Source organism: Malaclemys terrapin, chromosome 1 (assembly GCF_027887155.1).
Source record: "Malaclemys terrapin pileata isolate rMalTer1 chromosome 1, rMalTer1.hap1, whole genome shotgun sequence".
NCBI lineage: Eukaryota > Metazoa > Chordata > Testudines > Emydidae > Malaclemys > Malaclemys terrapin.
In genome coordinates this window covers 78,231,265-78,252,327 of record NC_071505.1, presented here as the reverse complement: position 1 = coordinate 78,252,327, position 21,063 = coordinate 78,231,265, and the positions used below count along the sequence as shown (strand labels likewise).

Sequence of the window (21,063 nt, the reverse complement as noted above, 5' to 3'; positions counted from 1 at the left end):
CCTCCTCCTAGTGCTCTAACTCTAGTGCTCTAGTGGCCCAGAAGAAACTTTAGACGTGCCAGACAGCCAGCGACCCCACATTGTACCTGCAGAAAACACCAGACCTCTTGAAGCAGTGACTCCTTCCTTAAGATTGGGAATATCTGCATTTAACAGCCTGGGTATCAGAAGAGAAGTGTAGTTCAGCATGGATTTTTCATTAACTTCTAATACAGTTTGGTATCCAGACAGAACTCCACCAGAATAATTAATTGATCTGGTCAAATTTATATTTCTGGTGCGAAGGGAAACAGAAAGCTCTTTGGGGTAGTGTTTGCACTGTGCCCAGCACAATGGTGCCCTTACCACTAGATGTTATTGTGATGCAAATAATAATCCCAAAGTTCTGGTGATTTTAGCTATATTAGAGTTTCTCCAGGAGGTTTGGTTGGAGTCCTACTTAGAAATGAGGATACCAGCCATACTGGCATTTCGTAAACTCCATCTTACCATCAGGTGCCAAGTTTAATCAAAGTGACAAATTAGACATGCCTTGCCTGGTCTTTCTCATCACCATTGCCTCTGAAAGGCAACTTTTGGAATTAGTTCCCATATCCATACAAGACCTTTGTCATAAGGAAAAGGTTATTTTTTTATAGCCCCAGAAACCTTTCTGTTCAAGGTAAGTTCCTCTCTCCACGATTCCTGGGAAATAGTTCTTCCATCATTTTGTTTGAACCCTTGGAAGCTTGTGGAACAAATGGGCATTCCTAGAGCTCTAAAGATATAGCTCCAGCATATGGAGTACGTATGCCAATTGTAGCTGGTTCATCTTATTCTATCCAAAATGCCAAGGGCTCGAGGTTGCTGCAGGCAAGATGTAAAAATCCTGGATCAGTTGTTAGGCATATGGGAAACTATTCATAGAAGTCCCTAAAGGCACTCAGTGAAAAGTGTATGAGCCTCATCTCAGGAAGATTTTCTTTCCTCTGCAGCCTTTAGTAGGAAGATGCTACTGCTTTGGTTCCCATACAGCTCCTTAGTTTATAAATCTCTTGCTTTGTATGGGGGATTTTCCTTTCCTGCATATTATTCTACTATAATAATTAAACTGCTTCTCCTTTCCCTCCTTACTACTGGGATTCCCTGCTTGCTACTTCCCATGAGTAATAAATGAGAGAAGCTGTGCAACAGAATGAGAAATTTCTTATCTGATAATTTTCTTTCTATTAGCAGCTTCTCTCTGAATTTCATCCAATTTAGTAGTCTGGTAATTCACCAGAATATAATTGAAATTTTTCTCTAAATGAAGATTTAGACATATATTGTCTTAAGGGTATAGTTGCCTTAATGCTAATAATTGTTTGCTGGAATGTTTCTATGACGGTGCAAGAACTCTTCTGGTGGCCTGAGCTGAAGGGTGAAGCTTAGCCCTCAAGTCCCCCACAACAACATTGAACCACCTGTGAATTCCACAGGTGGAGGGCATTAGTCCATGAGTAATGAATTTGGAGAGAAGCTGCTAATAGAGAGAAAATGATCAGGTAAGAAATTTCTCAATCCAACATCTCTAAAACTATCATAAGATTCTAATGCATACTTTACTAGAAGAGCATTCTGAGAATGGTCTTTGAAATGAAATGTGTTGATGATATGGGACCACAGCACACATTTTGTGTGTGTGTGTGTATGAAGTTTTATTTTTTGTAATAAATGGTGATAACAAATGAACTGGAGTAGAATTATTTGCATTATGTCTTGGTTTTCTGATTGTCATACACTTTTATATTGTTATCTTAACAAAGCTTTATTTTTGAGCCCACATGAAGTAGGGGAACATGAATGGTGGTGGGTGACTAGTTTTGTCACTGATTCATTTTGTGACCTTTAATCTGTGTGTCTCTTTCTCCGTATGTAAAATGGGATAATGATATCACCTATCTTACAGGGCTGCTGTGATGGTTAAAGTATTGATGGTGCTTTAAAATTGTAAAAGCACTATATAAATGATACATTTAATTGTAGAAAATCAAATTGAGTTTTAGATGGCCTTTAGTCCTTATGTACGTAGTTGAGTGGTTTGTGCCAGCACTACTTACTCTCCTGAGGAATTCTAAACTAAAGACCAAATGAAGTACCTCCCACTGTCTTCTCCAGTATGTATCCAAGGGTAGAACTTGGCTCTGAGATTCCATAACATATGACAGTTAGGCTATTTAAAATATATATAATGACGCTATTCCTGTCATTCTAGCTTGCTCTTCGAAATGAGGATGCAGAAAATGAAAACAGCAAGTTAAGAAGAGAGGTTAGTAGAAAAGTGTTAGTCATATAATACCTATCGAATTAATTTATTTCATATATGTTTCTCTTGAATTTTTGACGCGACAGTCTAATTTTATTTTGGCACATTTATCAGGTACTGGAACTAGGGGAACGTTAAGTTCTAAGTAACCAGATTTTAAGAATCTCCTTTAAAAGAAGTACATGTTTGATGAAACTTGACTCTTCGAGGGTAGGAATTGCATCTGTCTTCGAATTTGCATAGCCCATAACACAATGGGGCCATTATTTTTACTGAGCCTCTGAGATCTACTGTAATAAAAATATGAAATAATAAAAACCTTTTTGTAGAGTCATAATATAAAATAATGTGTTATTTAAATATACTATGTTATTTTAGATGCCAAAATGAAGTAAAATAATGGTTAGGCTGATCTCTCAGGGTGGATTATTCAGTGATACTCATAAAGTATTTTAGGCAACTGGACACTTTTCTTTTCTTGTGTGTGGGAACTTTTGCAGTTTTTCCCCCCCTCTCTTTTTCTAACATTCATCCTTCAGTTAGGTCCTCTTTCAGGCCACAGCTACCAAGATGCACTTCTTCCATTACTGCCCGGCTCCTTTCTCATGTCACTGGTTGTAGCGGGATGCTACGAGCACAACTTCCTCCTTCAGACGGCCATCCAGGAGGCCAGGAGGTCCAAGAGGCAGTGCGCTGTAGCATGGCTTGACCTGACCACACCTTTGGGTCCATACCAACCACCACATCTTTGCCACCCTGGGAGAGTTCGGGATGCCAGAAACCTTCACCCAGATCCTCCGGGATCTCTACAAGGACTGCACCATCACCATCCACGCCACGGACGGAGAGACGGACACCATCCCCATCTGCCGCGGCGTGAAACAAGGATGTCCCCTCAGCCCCATTATCTTCAACATGGCCATGGAACTGCTCATCTGAGCCATCTCCAGTGGCCCGACCGGCTTTAACCTGCACGGCAGGAAAATCAGCATTCTGGCCTAGGCAGATGATATGGCCCTGGTCACCGACAGCTTGGAAAGCCTCCAGCAAATGCTCGACGTCACCAGCCAAGCCACTGAGTGGATGAGCCTTCACTTCAACCCCAAAAAGCGCGCCTCCCTCCATGTCGATGGTGGTGCCAGGGTGCTGATCCAGCTGTCACGACTCCTGATCCAGGGCGTGCCCATGGCCTCCCTTGAAGAGGGAGAGGTATACCAACACCTGGGCACACCAACAGGAGTCCGCATCCGACACACCCCCGAAGACACCATCGCGGAGATCCTGCGAGACGCGGCCAAAATTGACTCCTCCCTGCTCGCCCCCTGGCAAAAGATCAACACCCTCAATACCTTCCTGATCCCCTGCATCTCCTTTGTCCTTAGGGGATCGACCGTAGCCAAGGTGCCCCTGAACAAGGCCGACAGCACCATCAGGCAGCTGGTAAGGAAGTGGCTCTACCTTCCCCAGAGGGCCAGCACCGACATCATCTACATTTCCCACAGTCAGGGCGGCGCCAACGTTCCTCGGATGGGTGACCTGTGCAACATGGCAGTGATGACCCACGCCTTCCGCCTCCTGATGTGCCCGGACCCAACGGTGAGGAGCGTCATGCAGGAAGCCGTATGGGACGTGATCCGGAAACGCATCGCCAGGGCCCCCTCCGAGCAAGACGTCGCCACTTACCTCAGCGGCTCCCTGGAGGCTGAGTTCGGGAGAGTGGGGGGAGAGCTGTCCTCTCTCTGGTCCCGCGCCCGCAACGCCTCGAGACACCTGAAAGAGGATCGACTGCTGCTGGAAGTAGTGCGAGGAGCGCCAGGAACTGGGAATACTGGTGCCACGTGTAAAGACCCCGGACCACACCATCATCACTCCGACTGCCAGAGCTATGCTGGAAAGGTCCCTGAAAGATGCCATCCGCTGCCACTGTGCCGAGAACCTCAAGCGGAAGCCGGACCAGAGCAAGGTGTTTGAGGTGTCCAGCAAGTGGGACGCCAGTAACCACTTGTCCCCGGGGGCAGCTTCACCAGGTTCGCTGACTGGCGGTTCGTCCACAGGGCCCGACTCAACTGCGTTCCCCTCAACGGAGCCATCTGCCACGGCATCCGGGACAAGCGCTGCAGGAAGTGCGGTTACGCAAATGAGACCCTGCCGCACGTCCTGTGTGGATGCAAGCAGCACTCCGGAGCCTGGCGGCACCGCCACAATGCCATCCAGAACCGGCTGGTGAAAGCCATCCTGCCTTCCCGGGGAAAGATCACCCTCGACTCCGCCATCCCCGGGACAGACAGCTGACTGCGACCCAACATCATCGTGATGGATGCAGAAAAGAAGAAGGTCCTCCTGGTAGACGTCACGGTGCCTTTTGAAAACAGGTCACCGGCCTTCCACGAGGCCCGAGCACGGAAAGAGTTGAAGTACACCCCGCTGGCCGAGACCCTGAGAGCCCAGGGCTACGAGGTCCAGATACACTCCCTGATCGTAGGAGCCCTGGGCTCGTGGGACCCCCACAACGAGCCGGTTCTGAGAGCGTGCGGAGTCGGTTGACGCTACGCCCGGCTCATGAGACAGCTCATGATGTCCGACACCATCAGGTGGTCCAGAGACATTTGTATGGAACACATCACAGGACACCGTCATTACCACACTGAGTAACTGAGACCACCGACCAGGGAAATAACCCACTTCCTTCCCTGACGAACCAAGGGATGCATCCCACCCATGTACTCATTCGTTACACCAATACTGACTTGGACTCCTTATACAGTCCATGGGTGGCATACCCGAGCCCACTTATCCACTGACACTTGAAAAACTCTTGCACCCCAATCTGGGTCTATGCTGGTTATGTGGTATGTACGTATCTCTTCACCCTTGCAACCGTTACCTTTAATCCCTCCTAACTCAAGCCTGACCCCAGATGTACAGTACCTTCCCTCTTAACTTGTGTCTATTCAATTTTAAACATTAACTTTAATAAAATTTTTAATTCTATATTCCTGTTGACTGGCTATGTGAAATTTCACTTGTCTGCCTTTTAAAGCAAGTTTTAAAGGACATTCAAAAGAATCTTACAAACTTTTTTAGTTTCTGGTATTTTTTTCTGTCTGCTGAGAAATTTCCAGATCGTGAACTTTCAATGAGTTTGAGATTTTGAAAGCTAATTTTTCCCTTCCTTGTCAAAACTGATGAGTTTCACCTATTTAAGTTTAGAAGCTATGTGCTTGGTAGTCTTTTCATTTCTAGTATACTGTTCCATTATTCTTGGTTAATGTATATAAAGCTATGCATTTTTAAAATGTTTCTCTTTTTGCTTGTCTTACTTTTTTAAAATGTATTATTTCTAATTCTGTGTTGCTTTTCATCTCCTTTCTTACTTTGTTCTGTCCTTTTTAATTTGGAGAAAAAACGAATAAAGAAAAAGGTGAGGATCCAAGGTATTCAAAAGCGTACTGTAGGAATTTGAATGAACTTTTACTATCTTAAGTGTGTGTGGTAGCTTTCTAGAAAAATAGTATTTTCTACCTCTAATTTTTACTAATTCTTTATTTTGGGGCTTCTTTGTATGCAGAATGAACAACTTCGCCAGGATGTAATTGACTACCAGAGACAAATAGATTCACAAAAGGAAATGCATATGTCACGTAGAGGAGATGAGTCCGATTACAGATCTCAATTATCCAAAAAGAACTTTGAGCTTGTCCAATATCTGGATGAAATTCAGGTAAAGTTTATGGATACTTAATCAATTTAGTACAATGATAATGATACCACTTCATTGTCATTTGGCATAACCTTTCAGTGCCTAACAGACTGGGCTGAATTTCAAGTGGTCATCTAGAGATGAAAAACTGTATCCCATTACTAATCCCCTAAACTTCCAGACTCTACATTTAGTACAAGTTATATACTGATAGAAGATTTGAAGTACCAAACCATATATTTTTAAAAGTAACTTTTTCTTTAACTTTGTAGAGTTTGACCGAAACTAATGAGAAATTAGAAGCTCAAAACCAGGAAATGAGGAAGAACTTGGAAGAATCAGTGCAGGAAATGGAGAAGATGACTGATGAGTATAACAAAATGAAACTTATTGTGCAGCAGTCTGATATTGTTATGGACCAATTAAGAAAGGAAAAGGAACAGTATAAGTTTCAGGTAATAAATGGCTTGTCCATTATTGAAGGGTATGTACTTTTCTGGACAATGCTGCATAGTGGCAATTTGCCTTAAACCTAAAGCACAATATTTTTAATGTTTTAAAAATGCAGCTTTCTTTCTATCAGAGAAAAAATGTTCAGTTTATTTTATCCAGCTCCAAATAAGAAAAAATACTACTTTCTTTAACAAAAAAACAAACAACAACAAAAACCCCGTTCTTGACTAGAGAGCTAACTTGAAACCCAGCACAAATGTTAAGAACTTGATTATAAATCATAGAAAAAAGGCTTCATATAAAATGTTAGCATTCCTCTAACTATAGCACAAGTTTGTATTACTGCTATAGCATTAATGTAATAAGTGTATTTACAGGTGTTTGTTTGTGTGTGTGTAATATAATATGTGTAAATTTTTATTAATTAATCAGAGTGTCTATTTACAGATACAGGAACTAACAGACCAACTTAAAGCAAAAAATGAAGAAGATGATCCCCTCATGGCAGCTGTAAATGCAAAAGTTGAAGAATGGAAGGTACTTTATAGTAGTTTCCGATTGCATGTTACCTTTAGGAATTATTTAAGGTGTCTCTCCTTATTATGTTGCTTATGTTCCTTGCAGAGAATCTTGGCTTCTAAAGATGATGAAATCATAGAATATCAGCAGATGTTGTTTAACTTGAGAGAGAAACTGAAAATGGCCCAACTTGATGCAGACAAAAACAACGTTATGGCACTCCAGCAGGTACTGTCTATGCAAAAGTGCATGTGTCATAACCTCTCTTTTAAATAACTACCTGTACAGTCCATGTGTCAAACACTATGTCATTGGGCAGTTGAGAGTCTGTTTCAGACCTATGCAAAGGCTTACCTCCTTTCAAGTGTCCCTCATTTTAGTCCCAAAATTATGCATGTTCCACACAAATTTGGTGTCCTCGCACTTTTGTGTAGAAAATTATTTACATCAGAAATAAGGAATTGTAAAACCATATGTAACTGTGTCAATCTCTTACCTTTCAGCTGAAATGTGGCTGGTTTGATTTCTGCGAAAGACTGAACTTTTGTTTCTGCAAAGTTTTTATCAAATCAGTTCAGCTGCTGTTTTTGAGACTTTCCTGTTTTACAGTCTTTCTGTGACTTCTTTTGAACTGTTCTCCTTTCCAGTCTGACTTCTTTCACTTAGCATAGAGAAATACATCAGACTCTCTATGCAGTTTCCTAAGCTACACATGCATGCACAGAATCTGTAGAATAGTGGCATACAGTTAAGAGCTCACATTGCATATATGCAACTAGATTGTACAGATTTCAGAGTAACAGCCGTGTTAGTCTGTAAGAAGTGGGCTGTAGTCCACGAAAGCTTATGCTCTAATAAATTTGTTAGTCTCTAAGGTGCCACAAGTACTCCTGTTCTTCTTTTTGTAGATTGTACAGAGTACATTTTTATTTTTTAAACCTCTAACTTTGAGAAATCCCAACCAAATTTTCACTAAACCTCTGAAAGACACATGCATCCAGGAACACAAGAATTGCCCTACAGGCCAGTGGTCTGTCTAGTCCAGAATCCTGTCTCTGTCAGTAGCCAGCACCAGATGCTTATGAGGAATTTGCAAGAAAGACCCCAATCTTGCCAACATGCACATGCTTAACTTTAAGTTTGCATGTTGGTCCACTGAAGTTGATATATATCTCAAAACAGCTCAATAAATATGTATTTAAAGGGTATTGCTTAAAGTACTATTTTTACAAGCTTATATTAATTGTATATTTTACTTGACTATTTTTCTTTTATTTTTACTGCTTTGCCTTTATATACCCAACTACTAGATAATATCTGAACTTTATGTTGTAAGTATTACTGTTTCTTTAATTGTTTCTTTCAGATTTTTTTTGTATCAACTGTTCTACATCTCTTCATTTTCTTTCTGTTCAAAGTAGTAAGTTACTCTGTGTTAGCAGTTTATTAAATGTTAATTACTTTTCTAACATAATTGCATTTTTGTAGGGGGTGCAAGAACGAGACAGTCAGATCAGGTTGCTCACTGAGCAAATTGAACAATATACAAAAGAAATGGAAAAAAATGCATTGATTATTGAGGATTTGAAAAATGAACTCCAAAAAGATAAAGGTAAGTTGGTATTTTTATTTAAAGATACATGTTGGCAACTTATAATGAGCATTTTTTAAAACTTTACATTGTTTAAAGAATATGAATGACATTTATTCCCTTACTGATTCACTGTTTCCATTGACAAACATTGGGGACTGACTTTCAGTGTGTGGGTGTGATCAAATTCATTGTTTATAGCTATTGAAGTATCTAGTATTAAAGACTGTTTTATAAATACTTGTCATATTTCTTCAAGTTCTGTAGATTTGTGTAAGTTTTACTCAGAAATATGCAGTTACATCTTCTGTTGCATAGTTATATGTACAAACAGTAATATATTGCCTGCATACCAATTACAAAAGTAGATACGGTAATTTAACTGTGACTCTGTGAAAAATTAACTTAAAAAGAGTAAGTTAAATTCAGATACAAACTGCAGTAAGAGAACATTTATTAGACCTCCAGAAGCAAAGAAATGTAGCTGGGCTCTGATTCTGCATAGATTTAGGCCTTATTTATCTCCATAGGGAAGTTATAAAGGTATAAGGTGTGAATTTAAACTGCTATAATTATACTGGTATAACACCCCTTGTGGACACAGTTATTTTGGTATAAAAATGCTTCTTTCTGGTTTAATTTATGTCACTTTGGAAGCAGTTTAAGGCCTTGGCTACACTTGGGAATTCACAGTGCTGCCGTGGCGGGGGAACACGTTTTCACACCCCTGAGCGCAGCAATTTGCAGCGTTGTACAGCGACAGTGTAGCCAAGGACTAAGATGAGCTGGGGAAAAAAATCATTCTTTTTCTGGAATAAGAGTGTCTATGTAGGAGAGTTATACCAGCATAAATGTAACAATTTAACTACACTAGTATAATTATACCATTATAACTGAATATATTTCCCATGTAGTCAAGCCCTTACATATGTGCTTAACTTCATTTACTGTGAGCACTCTTATTGGCTTCAATGGAAGTAATCAGAATACATAAGATTAAACATATACATAAGTCTTTTCAGGATCAGGGCCTTAATATATAAAGTCTTGATCCTGTAAAGTCTTACACACCATTAAGAGTTCTAAATATGTGAGTTGTGCCATTGAACTCAAATGGAATGCTATTGTCCGTTATATGAACTAACTTCAGATAAGTTGCCTTAATGGTTGCTTGTAAAAATAAAAAGGCCATAATATAAACTGCTTTAAAACTATTTATTGCAGAATGAAGTTAAAAGATCTGTGAAAACCAAAACTGAAATACAAAATAATAATTTACTTGAGGCAACTTTTCTAGATTCAATCCAAGCAAAGTGGAAGCACTCAGTTACTTCATATCAGAAATGGCTTAATGTTCTTAATCATTCAAAATATAACAGCAAAATTTGCCTTTCTTTCCAGGTCTCTCATCTCTTGCTCAGCAGAATCGTATTGGAGAAATACAGGAAAAATTGCAACTGCTGGAACAGAGAACTAAAGAGGCTGAGAGAGTGGCAGAATTAGCAGAGTCTGATGCTAGGGAAAAGGACAAAGAACTCATTGAGGCTCTGAAGCGAATGAGAGACTATGAAACGGTACACAGTTTATTTGATAAAATGAAAAGAGTAGTTTTTGACTATATCTTCAACAGATCTTTTTTTTATTTGCAGTTTATCCATTTACTATGTTCTAGCTGAAAAATAAAACAAAAACAAATGTCAAATGAACAACTTCCCATGTTGTTTTTCTCTCATTCTTATGCATTCCTTGATCTTGTTGTAAATGGTAGATGAGTGAATTGAGTCTTGAGTTAAGCTATATTTGGCAAGGTATGTGAAGCTTCTATTTGAGCATCCAGAATAGTTGTCTTGAGACAACAGAAGTTGGATAGCCAAGATGAGGAGCTTTTGAAGGGTCCACAGTTAAGCTAGTAACAGAACTCCATCATGCAGACAGTGGGAAAAGCACTTCTGAAACTCACTGAGAGCACCAAGTAAAAAAATGTTTGTCAGAGAAGTAAGATGAATGAAAAGATGCTATTTTTAGATAATTGCTTTCCTGATCCTAACTGTGCTTTAAATGTTTACGTTCCCAAAATATTCTGCAAATTTGGGCCCTGATTCTTTGCAGAGATCTGTGTGTGTGTGGCGCTCATTGCAGGATCAGGGACTTAGCGTGTACATGTTACACATGTACATCTCAGGGTAAAGAAAAAGATGCAGTTCCTTTCCATTGCATTGAATTGTGTTGTTTGTTAAATAGTAAGTGTCACATTGCCGGATGATGTCTGATTATCAGTGATAAGCTTTAAGTTTTTGTTTTTTTTTTTTTTTTTTTTTTTTTTAAGCAATACTTGTGAAAGTGTGATCACATGACAATTCTGTTTGACAGTGCAACAAAGGTTTTTTTTTTGTTTTTTTTTTAACCATATTTTCAAAATAAAAAAACAGGACCTTTTTATGGCAACATTTTTTAGGGCTGCAGAATATTCTTAAAAAGTACTTTTTTAAAATGTGCGCTAGTATTGCTACTTCAGACTCAACAGAGAGGCATGTGGATTTCTCAAAGGTAGAGGATTTGTTCAAATAACTCCGTGTTCTGAATAAGTTTATTATGAAACATTGAACAAGTATGGTTAACGTTTACTTTAAGCAAAAAACACCTTTGTGTTCATACTCATTCAACTTTTCACTGCAAATGCTGTTTGGATTAGCAATATGTCTTAAGTAAACTTTTTTAATTATTAAAGAACCCTTCTATTTTGATTGATAAAATAAAAAAAAAAATAGGACACTTCAGATTTCCAGAAGAAGATATCTGCATCCAATGACATTATGTAAAATCTGTATGTATGGTTTTTGACAAAGGTATGCTGGAATTCAGTAAAACTGCATGCATTGTCATGGTGACACTACTTACAAACACTTATAGTCATGTGCCAATTTTGATCAAAAATTTAAAAAAGGAAAGAGACATAAAGTATTATAAATTAAGACTTCCACTCTAATTACAAAGTGCTATTTTCCATGATCAGAAAAATTATTATACTTGCTCTTCAATGGACTTTGGATCAGGCCTTTCAAGGGGGTGGATTACTTCAACTTATTCCTATAATGTTCTTTCAAAAGAATCCCTCCTCTTACTCATAACCTTCTTCTTGCCTGTCATGAGTCTTTAATTTTAGTATAATGTTTGGAGAATTTATGAAGTCCTTTTAAATTCACTTTTGGGACTATTTCAGGGGATATATGGTTTGGAAGATGCTATTGCTGAAATAAAGGATTTAAAAAAGCAGATTAAAATAAGAGATCATGAGACTGAAGGATTGATTAAGGAAGTGAACAAACTTGAACTTAAAATCAATGATTTTCTTGATGAAAATGAAGACCTCAGGGAACGCTTAGGTATGTCATTCATGAAATTTTACAAAGATTTCACTGTGTCATAGAGTTCAAATAACATTATATTATTCAAATATCTTACCTTATTGTAATTCAGTGTGTGTAAGTTATTTTATTTGTCTTACTAAAAATGAAGTGATGAATTTATTTCTTTATTAGGAAGAAATTATTAGCTGTAGGATTGTTCATGAACAGATGTGGTCAGTAAGCTGCTCTTGACAGAGCTACATTTCTCTCTCTCCTCCCCCACCCCTCCACGTCCCCCAGAAGAACAAGAAGAAGCAGTGTTTGCAATCTTCATTTTTATTTCCATGATGCTATCTAACTTTTCCTGATTCCAGAATGGCTCATCCAGCATACTACATTCTAACACTATGATATTTGCAAAGAAAATATTATAGTGTTATCTGTCATAATATTGATTGAAAAATGCAGAAAGAAAAAACATGAGTTAGTCTGTTTAGGGTCTTTTATAGCAAAAGATAAATTACTACCTGAAATTAAGTATATTACTTTTAGTTATGGGTAAGTCAACTAATATTGTCCTTTTTCCAGATTATATTAGGCATGGAAGAGCTGTTATATATGAAGAAAATAAGTGCCCTTACTGGTTTTCTGTATAATTATTTGTAATCCTACTTGAATATTTATCAAAATATTCTTATTTAAATGGGTTATGTGTTAATGCTTTGTAAAGTTAGAATTATTTTTTCTAACTAATGAATAATTACACAGCATGGATTGTGTTGCAGGTCTTGATCCAAAAACAATGATAGATTTAACTGAATTTAAAAACAGCAAGGCACTAAAACAGCAGCAGTACAGAGCTGAAAACCAGATCCTTTTAAAAGAGGCAAGTGATAAACTGTGTTTATGCATATTTTGTAAAATGAAACTGAACAGAAATAAATATTAATATTTGATTAATGTGCAGATTGAAAGACTGGAAGAAGAAAGACTTGCACTGAAACAACAGATTCGTAAACTGGCTCAGGAGAAAGGAAAAAGAGCAGCAATGTTAGGTAGGACAGAATCATGGCTGTTTATTTAGATTTTGTCAGTTTTCAGACCAGCCACTGAAAGTGGTTCTGTGTAGATTTATTTGGGATAACTTGACAATGTGCCGCATTTGCTAATATATCTAAATGTTATGAAGCTGAGTATAGATAGTGGCCCCGATCTTCAGCTGCACCCGAGTTCAAGTTGGAAGGAAAGGGATGGAGTGGCTTTGTATTTCACTAATTCTCCAGCCTCATGTGTGTTCTAACTTGTGCTGGCTTGTAATGGCATCTGAAGTGTTGTCAGAGTGCAGAACGCTCCAGCCGCACCCTCCCTCTCTCTTCAGGCAAATGTTTGTAACAGAGATGTTGCAAAGAGCTGGCTATGCCAATTCTACACCAGCCAGAAGTACATCCACCCCAGGGGAATCATCAGCTGCCTACCAGGAGCAACTTTATGACTTCTTTGCATCACAGAACAGGGACCATAGAGCTAGCCCACTGTTTGGAACATTTCATTTTGTTGTCAGGGGATTGATAAATTCATTCATAATAATTCGTTATTCATACATGTATTGGTAATTAGGATTGGATGCAGATGACCTGCAGCTGATTGATAGCTTTACTGAAGATCTGAAGACAAAAAAAGGGAAATCAGACTTCATGAGCACAGTTAATGTTGATGAAGTTAAAGCAAAGGTAGGGTCATGATATGTTAGTGTGTATTGTATTTTTTCTGTACAAGTTGGGCCCCAAACTAGGAACTGTTAGTGTCTGCATATATAGTTTTTAGACTTCCATATAGTTATTAATTATTAGTGTAACTATCTAAAGAAATAATCCTAAATGACAGGTTTCAGAGTGGTAGCCGTGTTAGTCTGTATCAGCAAAAAGAACGAGGAGTACTTGTGGCACCTTAGAGACTAACAAATGTATATGAGCATAAGCTTTCGTGGGCTAAAACCCACTTCATCGGATGCATGCAGTGGAAAATACAGTAGGAAAATATATATATACACATCTTTGTACTGTATTTTCCACTGCATGCATCCGATGAAGTGGGTTTTAGCCCACGAAAGCTTATGCTCATATACATTTGTTAGTCTCTAAGGTGCCACAAGTACTCCTAATCATAAATGAATTGTCTTTACATACTGATGTAACAATAATAAGCATTGTTTACTTTTCTATGAATACAGGATAACAGTTCATATAACATGGAAATGAAAAACATACTTTCAATTAGAGGAGCATCAGTTAGTTTGGTAAAATCTGAGAAGGATATATCTGAAAATACCATGGCTTTGGGAAATCTATCAAGAAGAATTTCTAGTGTACTTCGTAATCTAAATCAGTCAGAAAAAAGTGGAAATATTTTTGTCCAGTTAGATTCTAGACACCTGGCACAGATGCAGCCAAAAGATGATGGCCATAGTTCAGAAACTTTTACTATAAAAGAACTTTACAGATCATCAGGATTACAATCTACAGAGACACTAGGAACAACAGACTATGTAACTAATAGACAGCTATCAAAAGGCTTAAAATCAGACTATCCATGTTCATTTTCTGCTGCACAAATAATGCAAAAGGATTCCAAAAGCCAGCAGATTCAAGGACAGAACGGTGAAAATTATGAGGAAAAAGCATCTTTTCAGAAACAAACAGCAATATGCTCTGGTTCAGACCAAACATTTTCTGAAGATTTCCAGGGAGGGCTGACTCTTAGTCAAAAATCTGCCATTTTTTGTCAGTCTATTCTTGGAAAGCCACTAACATCCTATAAATCACAAGTAGCGAAGCTGAAAGATGAACAGGACTATTCTCAAATAAAGTATTCTGATTTCTTAACTGATTTTCATGATGTCAGCAAAGAACAGATAGCCTTTCCAGAATCATTGCAGGCAGAAATTTTGAAAAGTGGACTTGAAGGTGGACCATCAGAATACGTATGTCAGGCAGATCCAGTCGAAAATCTCATAGGGCAGTTGAGGAGTGAATTATTTTTTCTTAGATCGCAGGTGAGGCTTCTCCAGCATACCTGTAAGTTTACCTTTTGTAATTATTCAGAAAATATACGCAGTAACAGATAACAATGTACATTTTTTATTTTCTGTGTTTCAACTTCATTAACATATATAAGACAGTTCCATTCCAGCACATTTGAGGCGTCAGTAATAAAACATAGAAAGTTCTTTAAATATAAAGCCACCAGAATCACAACTGCTTCTTAGCCAATATGTAGACATCAAAAGTACAAAAGAGGGTTTTTTGTTTGTTTGTTTGTTTTTAAATGGAAAACAAGATTAGAGAGCTTTTTAGTTCTGTGGTCAGTTTTGTGTTTTGCAAAAAAACAAAACAAACCCTTGTTTAACTTCTCCCCCTTCCAATCTTACCTTTCAGACTCCCTCATGACTGTAGTGTTCTTTCCATTCTTATGTTTTAGTTTCAGTTATGCAACAGGCCACAGTAGCATGAGGCATAGGTGCTGACTCGGTGGGTGCTCCAGGGTTGGCGCACCCACGGAAAAAAATTAGTGGGTGCTTAGCATCCACCAGTGGCCGGCTCCCCACCACCTCTCCAGCACCTCCTGTCCACTTGTGGCCCCAATGATCAACTCCTTCCCCTCCCTCCCAGCGCCTCCCGCCCTCTGTGATCAGCTGTTTGGTGGTGTGCAGGAGGTACTGGGAGTGAGGGGGAGGAGTGTGGATGGGGCGTGCTCGGGGGATGGAGCAGAACTGGGCAGAAAGAGGTGGGGTGGAGGTGTAGCGGGGGCGGGAAGAGGTGAAGTGGTGGTGGAGGCTTGTGGGGAGGGGACAGGGTTGGTGGATGGGCGGGGGGGGGCTGAGCACCCCGGGGCCTGGAGGAAGCCGGTGCCTGTGGCATGAGGTGAGTCACTTGTTAATTAGTTTACATTTAGATAAAGTCCAGAAATTTACAGCCCTTATCTGAATGAAGTGGGGGCTGAGACAGTGCCGCTCTCTGAGGCGTTGGCTACACTTGCAAGTTACAGCACTGTAAAGCCTCCCCAGCACTGTAACTAACTCCCCGTTCACACTGGCAGGGCACTTGCAGCGCTGTATCTCCCTGGGTACACCACTGCAGGTACTCCACCTCCCCGAGAGGAATAACAGCTGCAGCGGAATGGCTACGACTCACGGGTGTGAGTGTAAACGCTTGCAGCGCTGTACTAATCACCTTGTCAAGTGGCCAATCCTCTCCATTGTTGTGACCAGCTGCAGGAATGCGGAAGTGCTGGTTTTAAAGCTCGTACCACAGAGAAAAGCAAACAGTTTGCAGCTTGCTTTGAGTGAGTGAATGAATGAGCAGGGGGCCGGGAGTTCGGAACTTGCAAAATAGAGAGCTGATATGCTCCAAAAAGCACTCTCTCTCCCCCCACACTCCCTGTCACAATCCCCCCCCCCCGCCCCCGTTTTGAAAAGCACATTGCAGCCACATGAATGCTGGGATAGCTGCCCATAATGCACCGCTCCCAATACAGCTGCAAATGTTGCAAGTGTGGCCACACCACTGCGCTGTCAGCTGTCAGTGTGGACAGACTGCAGCGCTTTTCCCTACTCAGCTGTACAAAGACAGGTTTATCTCATAGCGCTGTACAGCTGCAAGTGTAGCCAAGGCCTGATACTAGTAGAAACATTAATGAATTGCTAAGGGGGAGTACAAAAGTATAGCACAAGCATATAGGAACAAAATCAGAAAGGCTAAGGCACAGGATGTGTTACACCTAGCAAGGGATATAAAAGGCCATAAGAAGAGGTTTTTTAAATATATAAGGAGCAAAAGAAAGACAAAGGAAAGTGTAGGTTCTCTATTTAGCAGGGAAGGAGAGGTAATAACTCATGACATCAGGAAGGTTGCAGTGTTTAATGTTTATTTTGCTTCAGCCTTCACTAAAAAAGGTTAATGGTGACCAGATACTCAACACAATTAATGTTAACAATATGGAGGAAGGAACACAAGCCAAAATAGGGAAAGAACAGGTTAAAGAATATTTAGATAAGTGTATACAAGTTATTAGGGCCTGATGAATTTCATTCTTGGGTACGTAAGGAACTAGCTGAAGCACCTTTAAAACCATTAGCAATGACCTTTTGAGAACTCATGGAAGACGTGTGAGGTCCCAGAGGACTAGAGAAGGGCTAACATAGTACCTATTTTTAAAAATGGAAACAAAAGAGGACCTGGGGAATTATAGACCAGTCAACCTAAATACCTGGAAAGATGCTGGAACAAATTATTAAACAATCAATTTGTAAGCACCTAGAGAATAACAGAGAGAGAGGGTGGATGAGGTAATATCTTTTATTGGACCAACTTCTGTTGATGAGAGACAAGCTTTTGAGCTACACAGAGCTTTTTCTCAGGTCTGGGAAGGGCTCTAAGGGTATGTCTTCACTAGCAACTTTAAAGCGCTGCTGCAGCAGTGCTTTAACGTGGCTGTGTAGTCGCGGCACCTGTTAAAAAAACAAAACAAACAAACAAAAAAAAAACATCCCCATGAGGGGAGTAACTAACAGCGCTCTCTACACTGCCACTTTACAATGCTGAAACTTGCAGCGCTCGGGGGCGGGGTGTTTTTTCACACCCCTGAGTGAGAACGTTTCAGCACTGTAAAATGGCAGTGTAGATAAGGCCTAAGAGCGTCCCAGCTAAATACAAGATTGAACAGCTAGTTTAGCATAAGTAATTAGCACATATTCTAAGGAACCATTCAAAGTGAAGTGGCCCGTTAACACTCCTGTAGTAATAGGACAAATGGGGTAGGGGTTAGTGGGTTATAGAATGCCATAAATCCAATGTCTTTATTAAGACCGTGATTTTTAGTGTCTAGCAAGGTTATGAATTGAAGCTCCCAGGCTTTGTTTTTTGAAAGTGCTGTGCAGTTTCCTTTGAGGATGAGGTCTCATAGGTCAGCAATAGAGTGATTGCTTTGTGAAAAGTGTTCACACATAAGTGACAGTGTTTTTGTCTTTTATTATTTTCCTGTTTCAGTTCATTGGAGAGTCTAGTGATCGTCTGGTTTCACCCACATAGTTGTTATTGGGACATTTAGTGCACTGGATGAGGTACGCCATATGTTGTGATAGGCATGTGTAGGATCCATGGGTCTGGAAAGGTGTGTTGTGGAGAGTGTTGATCATTGTAGCAGTGGAGATATGTCTGCAGGTGTTGCATCTGTTGTTGTGGCAGGGTGTGGTGCTACTTTGAGTTGGTGTGTCCTGGTCTCTGGGAAGCTTGCTTCTGATGATGAGCTTGGAGAGGCTGTGGGGCTGTTTGAAGGCCAGGAAAGATTTTTTTTTCAGGGTGGGGTCCCCATTGAGTATGAGTTGCAGTTGTTTGATGATGCTTTGCATGCGTTCCAGTGTGAGGTGATAGGTGACAACCAGGGGTGTGCGGTCAGAGGGGGTTTTATTTTTGTATTGAAGCAGATTCTCTGAGAATTTTGGGTGGCCCATTCCATGATGAGATTTACTTCTCTTGTGGAATATCCTTGTTTGGTGAACACAATTTTGAATGTGTTAAGGTGTATATCAAACCCACTAACTACTTATTCTATAAACTAGCTGTTCAATCTTGTATTTAGCTGTTATATTTTGAGTCTCTTTCCCATACTTGAAGATAAGCTAATATTCTGGGACTAACACCGCTACAACAACACTCCATAGAGGATAATAGGCTTGTAAGGAATTGTTGGCATGGATTTGTCAAGAACAAAAAACAACCTAATTTCTTCTTTGATAGAGTTACTTGTTTGCTGCCATATCTTGATTTTTACCAAGTATTTTGACACAGTCCCATTTAATAGTCTCATAAGCAAGCTAGGGAAATGTGGTCTATATGAAATTACTGTAAGGTGGGTTCATAACTGGTTGCAAGACCATATTCAAATAGTTATCAGTGGTTCACTGTCAAACTGTGAGGATGTATATAGTGGGGTCTGATAGGGGTCAGTTCTGTGAGAGACACAGAATTCAATATTTTCGTTACTGATTTAGATAATGGAGAGAAGAATATGCTTATAAAATTTCCAGATGACACCAAGTTGGGAGGGGTTGCAGGCCCTTTGGAGGACAGGGTTAGAATTCAAAAGGATCTTGACGAATTGGAGAATTGATCTTAAATTCAATAAAGACAAGTGCGAAGTGCCTCACCTAGGAAGGAAAAAATCAAATGCAAAACTACAAAATGGGGAATAACTGGCTAATAAGTGGTAGTACTGCTGAAAAGGACCAGAGGGTTATAGAGGATCACAAACTGAATATACACAACAATGATGCAGTTCCTAACAAGGCTAATATCATTTTGGGGTGTATTAACGGGGTATCTTATGTAAGACATGGGAGGTAATTGTCCTACTCTACTCAGCACTTATAAGGCCTCACTGTCCAATTCTGTGTCCCAATTCTGTGTCCAATTCTGGGTGCCACAATTCTGTGTCCAATTCTGGGTACTGTGTCCAATTCTGGGTGCCACAATTTAGGGAAGATGTGAACAAATTGGTGAGAGTCCAGAGGAGAGCAACAAAAGTGATACAAGGTTTAGAAAACCTGACCTATGAGGAAAGGTTAAAAAACTAGGCATGTTTAGTCAAGAAAGGAAGGCTAAATATGTTAAGGACTGTTGATAAAGAGGACTGTAATCAATTGTTTTCCATGTGCATTGAATGTAGGACAGGAAGTAATCAGATTAATCTGCAGTAAGGGAGATTTAGATTAGATATTAGGAAAAAAATTCTAACTATAAAGGTAGTTAAATACTGGAATAGACTTCCAAGTGAGGTTGTGAAATCCCAATCATGGGAGGTTTTTAAGGAGAAGGTTGGACAAATATCTATCGGGGATAGTCTAGGTTTACTTGGTCCTGTCTAAGTGCAGAGAGCTGGACTTGATGACCTCTTGAGGTCCCTTCCAGTCCTACGTTTCTATGAGTTTGTGATTGGTGGAATATCAGAGCAGTGTCCTCTGTCAAAGGATGCCACAGCTTTAGCCAATGCAAGGCATAGGGGAGAAGTAGCTTCTGAAGTTTCTTCTACCAACGAGGATAGGAAAAGAACCAAGGTATTAAGGAGATGAAAGATTCCTTTCTTTCAGTCATCCTCCAGCTAGTGAGAAGTTTCTGAGCTGGCTTTCAATTGCTTTTCTCTCCCATCTCTTCATCTAGTGGCAAAGAAACTGTAGATTTAATATTAGGAAAAGTTTTCAAGTGGTGAAATCTGTTAGATTAGTGCTTCCTAGATGGTGGTATATGAACACTTTCCAGTGATTCATAAAGGAGCTAGTTGGTCACATATGCAAAGTTGTATTTATTTTTCAATGCACTAAATAGTTTCCTAACATTAATTGTCTGTGTAAGCAATTGCTGTACTTCCCAAACGGATTTTATTGGATTTCCAGTGTAAGGGGAGGTGACCCACTTGATCATGAATCGTATGGGAGTCATTCATGACATGAAGTCTACAATATGAAAAATTTGGGGAACTCTATATTAGTCTGCTGAAATAATCTTCCAAAGGAAGTAGTGGAGTCTCTATTGCATGAATCTTTTTTAAAATTGGACTGAAAGAAGCCCTGGAGAATATGACATAGGGAACATCATTAGCACAGGAATGAACAAGTTAATTAAAGAGTTCTTTCCCATCACTAACTTAAATGAGTGACAGCTATGAGAGGTATTTTCTATATTTATCAAACTATTCTTCTTTTTGATATCCATAATTGGTAAATGGGACTCGTATGTCTGTATAAGTCAGTCTTTTAAACTATTGTCTCTTATGCTTTGCTCCAACAGGTCATTTTTAAGTAATGTGTTAACTAAATTCTAAAACAAATAATATTCATTTAATTTACTGCTAAAATGTAAAAGTTGTTTCTTTTATTCATATCACAGAAAAGGTCTTGGAAAGGTAACATACATAAATGGAAATCAAATCATTTGCTAATTATTCATTGTTCCTCTAGAATGAGCAGATATCCAGGGATTTGTTGGCCAAGAACACATTATATAGAAATGCAGAACTCGAGCTTGAGAGATACAGAAGCCAGGCAGTTCAGGTAGTGCAAGGCTTTCATAGGATATTTATGAAGAGAGGAAACTTTAAATGCTTGCGTAAACATTAT

The 21,063-nt window shown here is 39.4% G+C and overlaps 1 protein-coding gene across 2 annotated transcripts in view; it reads left to right on the top strand.

The window, feature by feature from the left end:
* Positions 1–21,063, top strand: part of CEP290 (centrosomal protein 290) — a 111,151-nt gene that overhangs the window by 22,952 nt on the left and 67,136 nt on the right. Inside the window, exons 7-19 of one of the 2 annotated variants that reach the window (XM_054027628.1) lie at positions 2,234–2,287; positions 5,853–6,005; positions 6,257–6,439; positions 6,885–6,974; positions 7,062–7,184; positions 8,445–8,568; positions 9,949–10,121; positions 11,768–11,930; positions 12,680–12,780; positions 12,862–12,949; positions 13,512–13,624; positions 14,125–14,946; positions 20,905–20,997. In XM_054027628.1, the coding sequence (XP_053883603.1) occupies positions 2,234–2,287; positions 5,853–6,005; positions 6,257–6,439; positions 6,885–6,974; positions 7,062–7,184; positions 8,445–8,568; positions 9,949–10,121; positions 11,768–11,930; positions 12,680–12,780; positions 12,862–12,949; positions 13,512–13,624; positions 14,125–14,946; positions 20,905–20,997 (2,280 nt within the window). The remainder of the gene's footprint in view (positions 1–2,233; positions 2,288–5,852; positions 6,006–6,256; positions 6,440–6,884; positions 6,975–7,061; positions 7,185–8,444; positions 8,569–9,948; positions 10,122–11,767; positions 11,931–12,679; positions 12,781–12,861; positions 12,950–13,511; positions 13,625–14,124; positions 14,947–20,904; positions 20,998–21,063) is intronic. The other variant, XM_054027619.1, reaches the window with a different exon arrangement.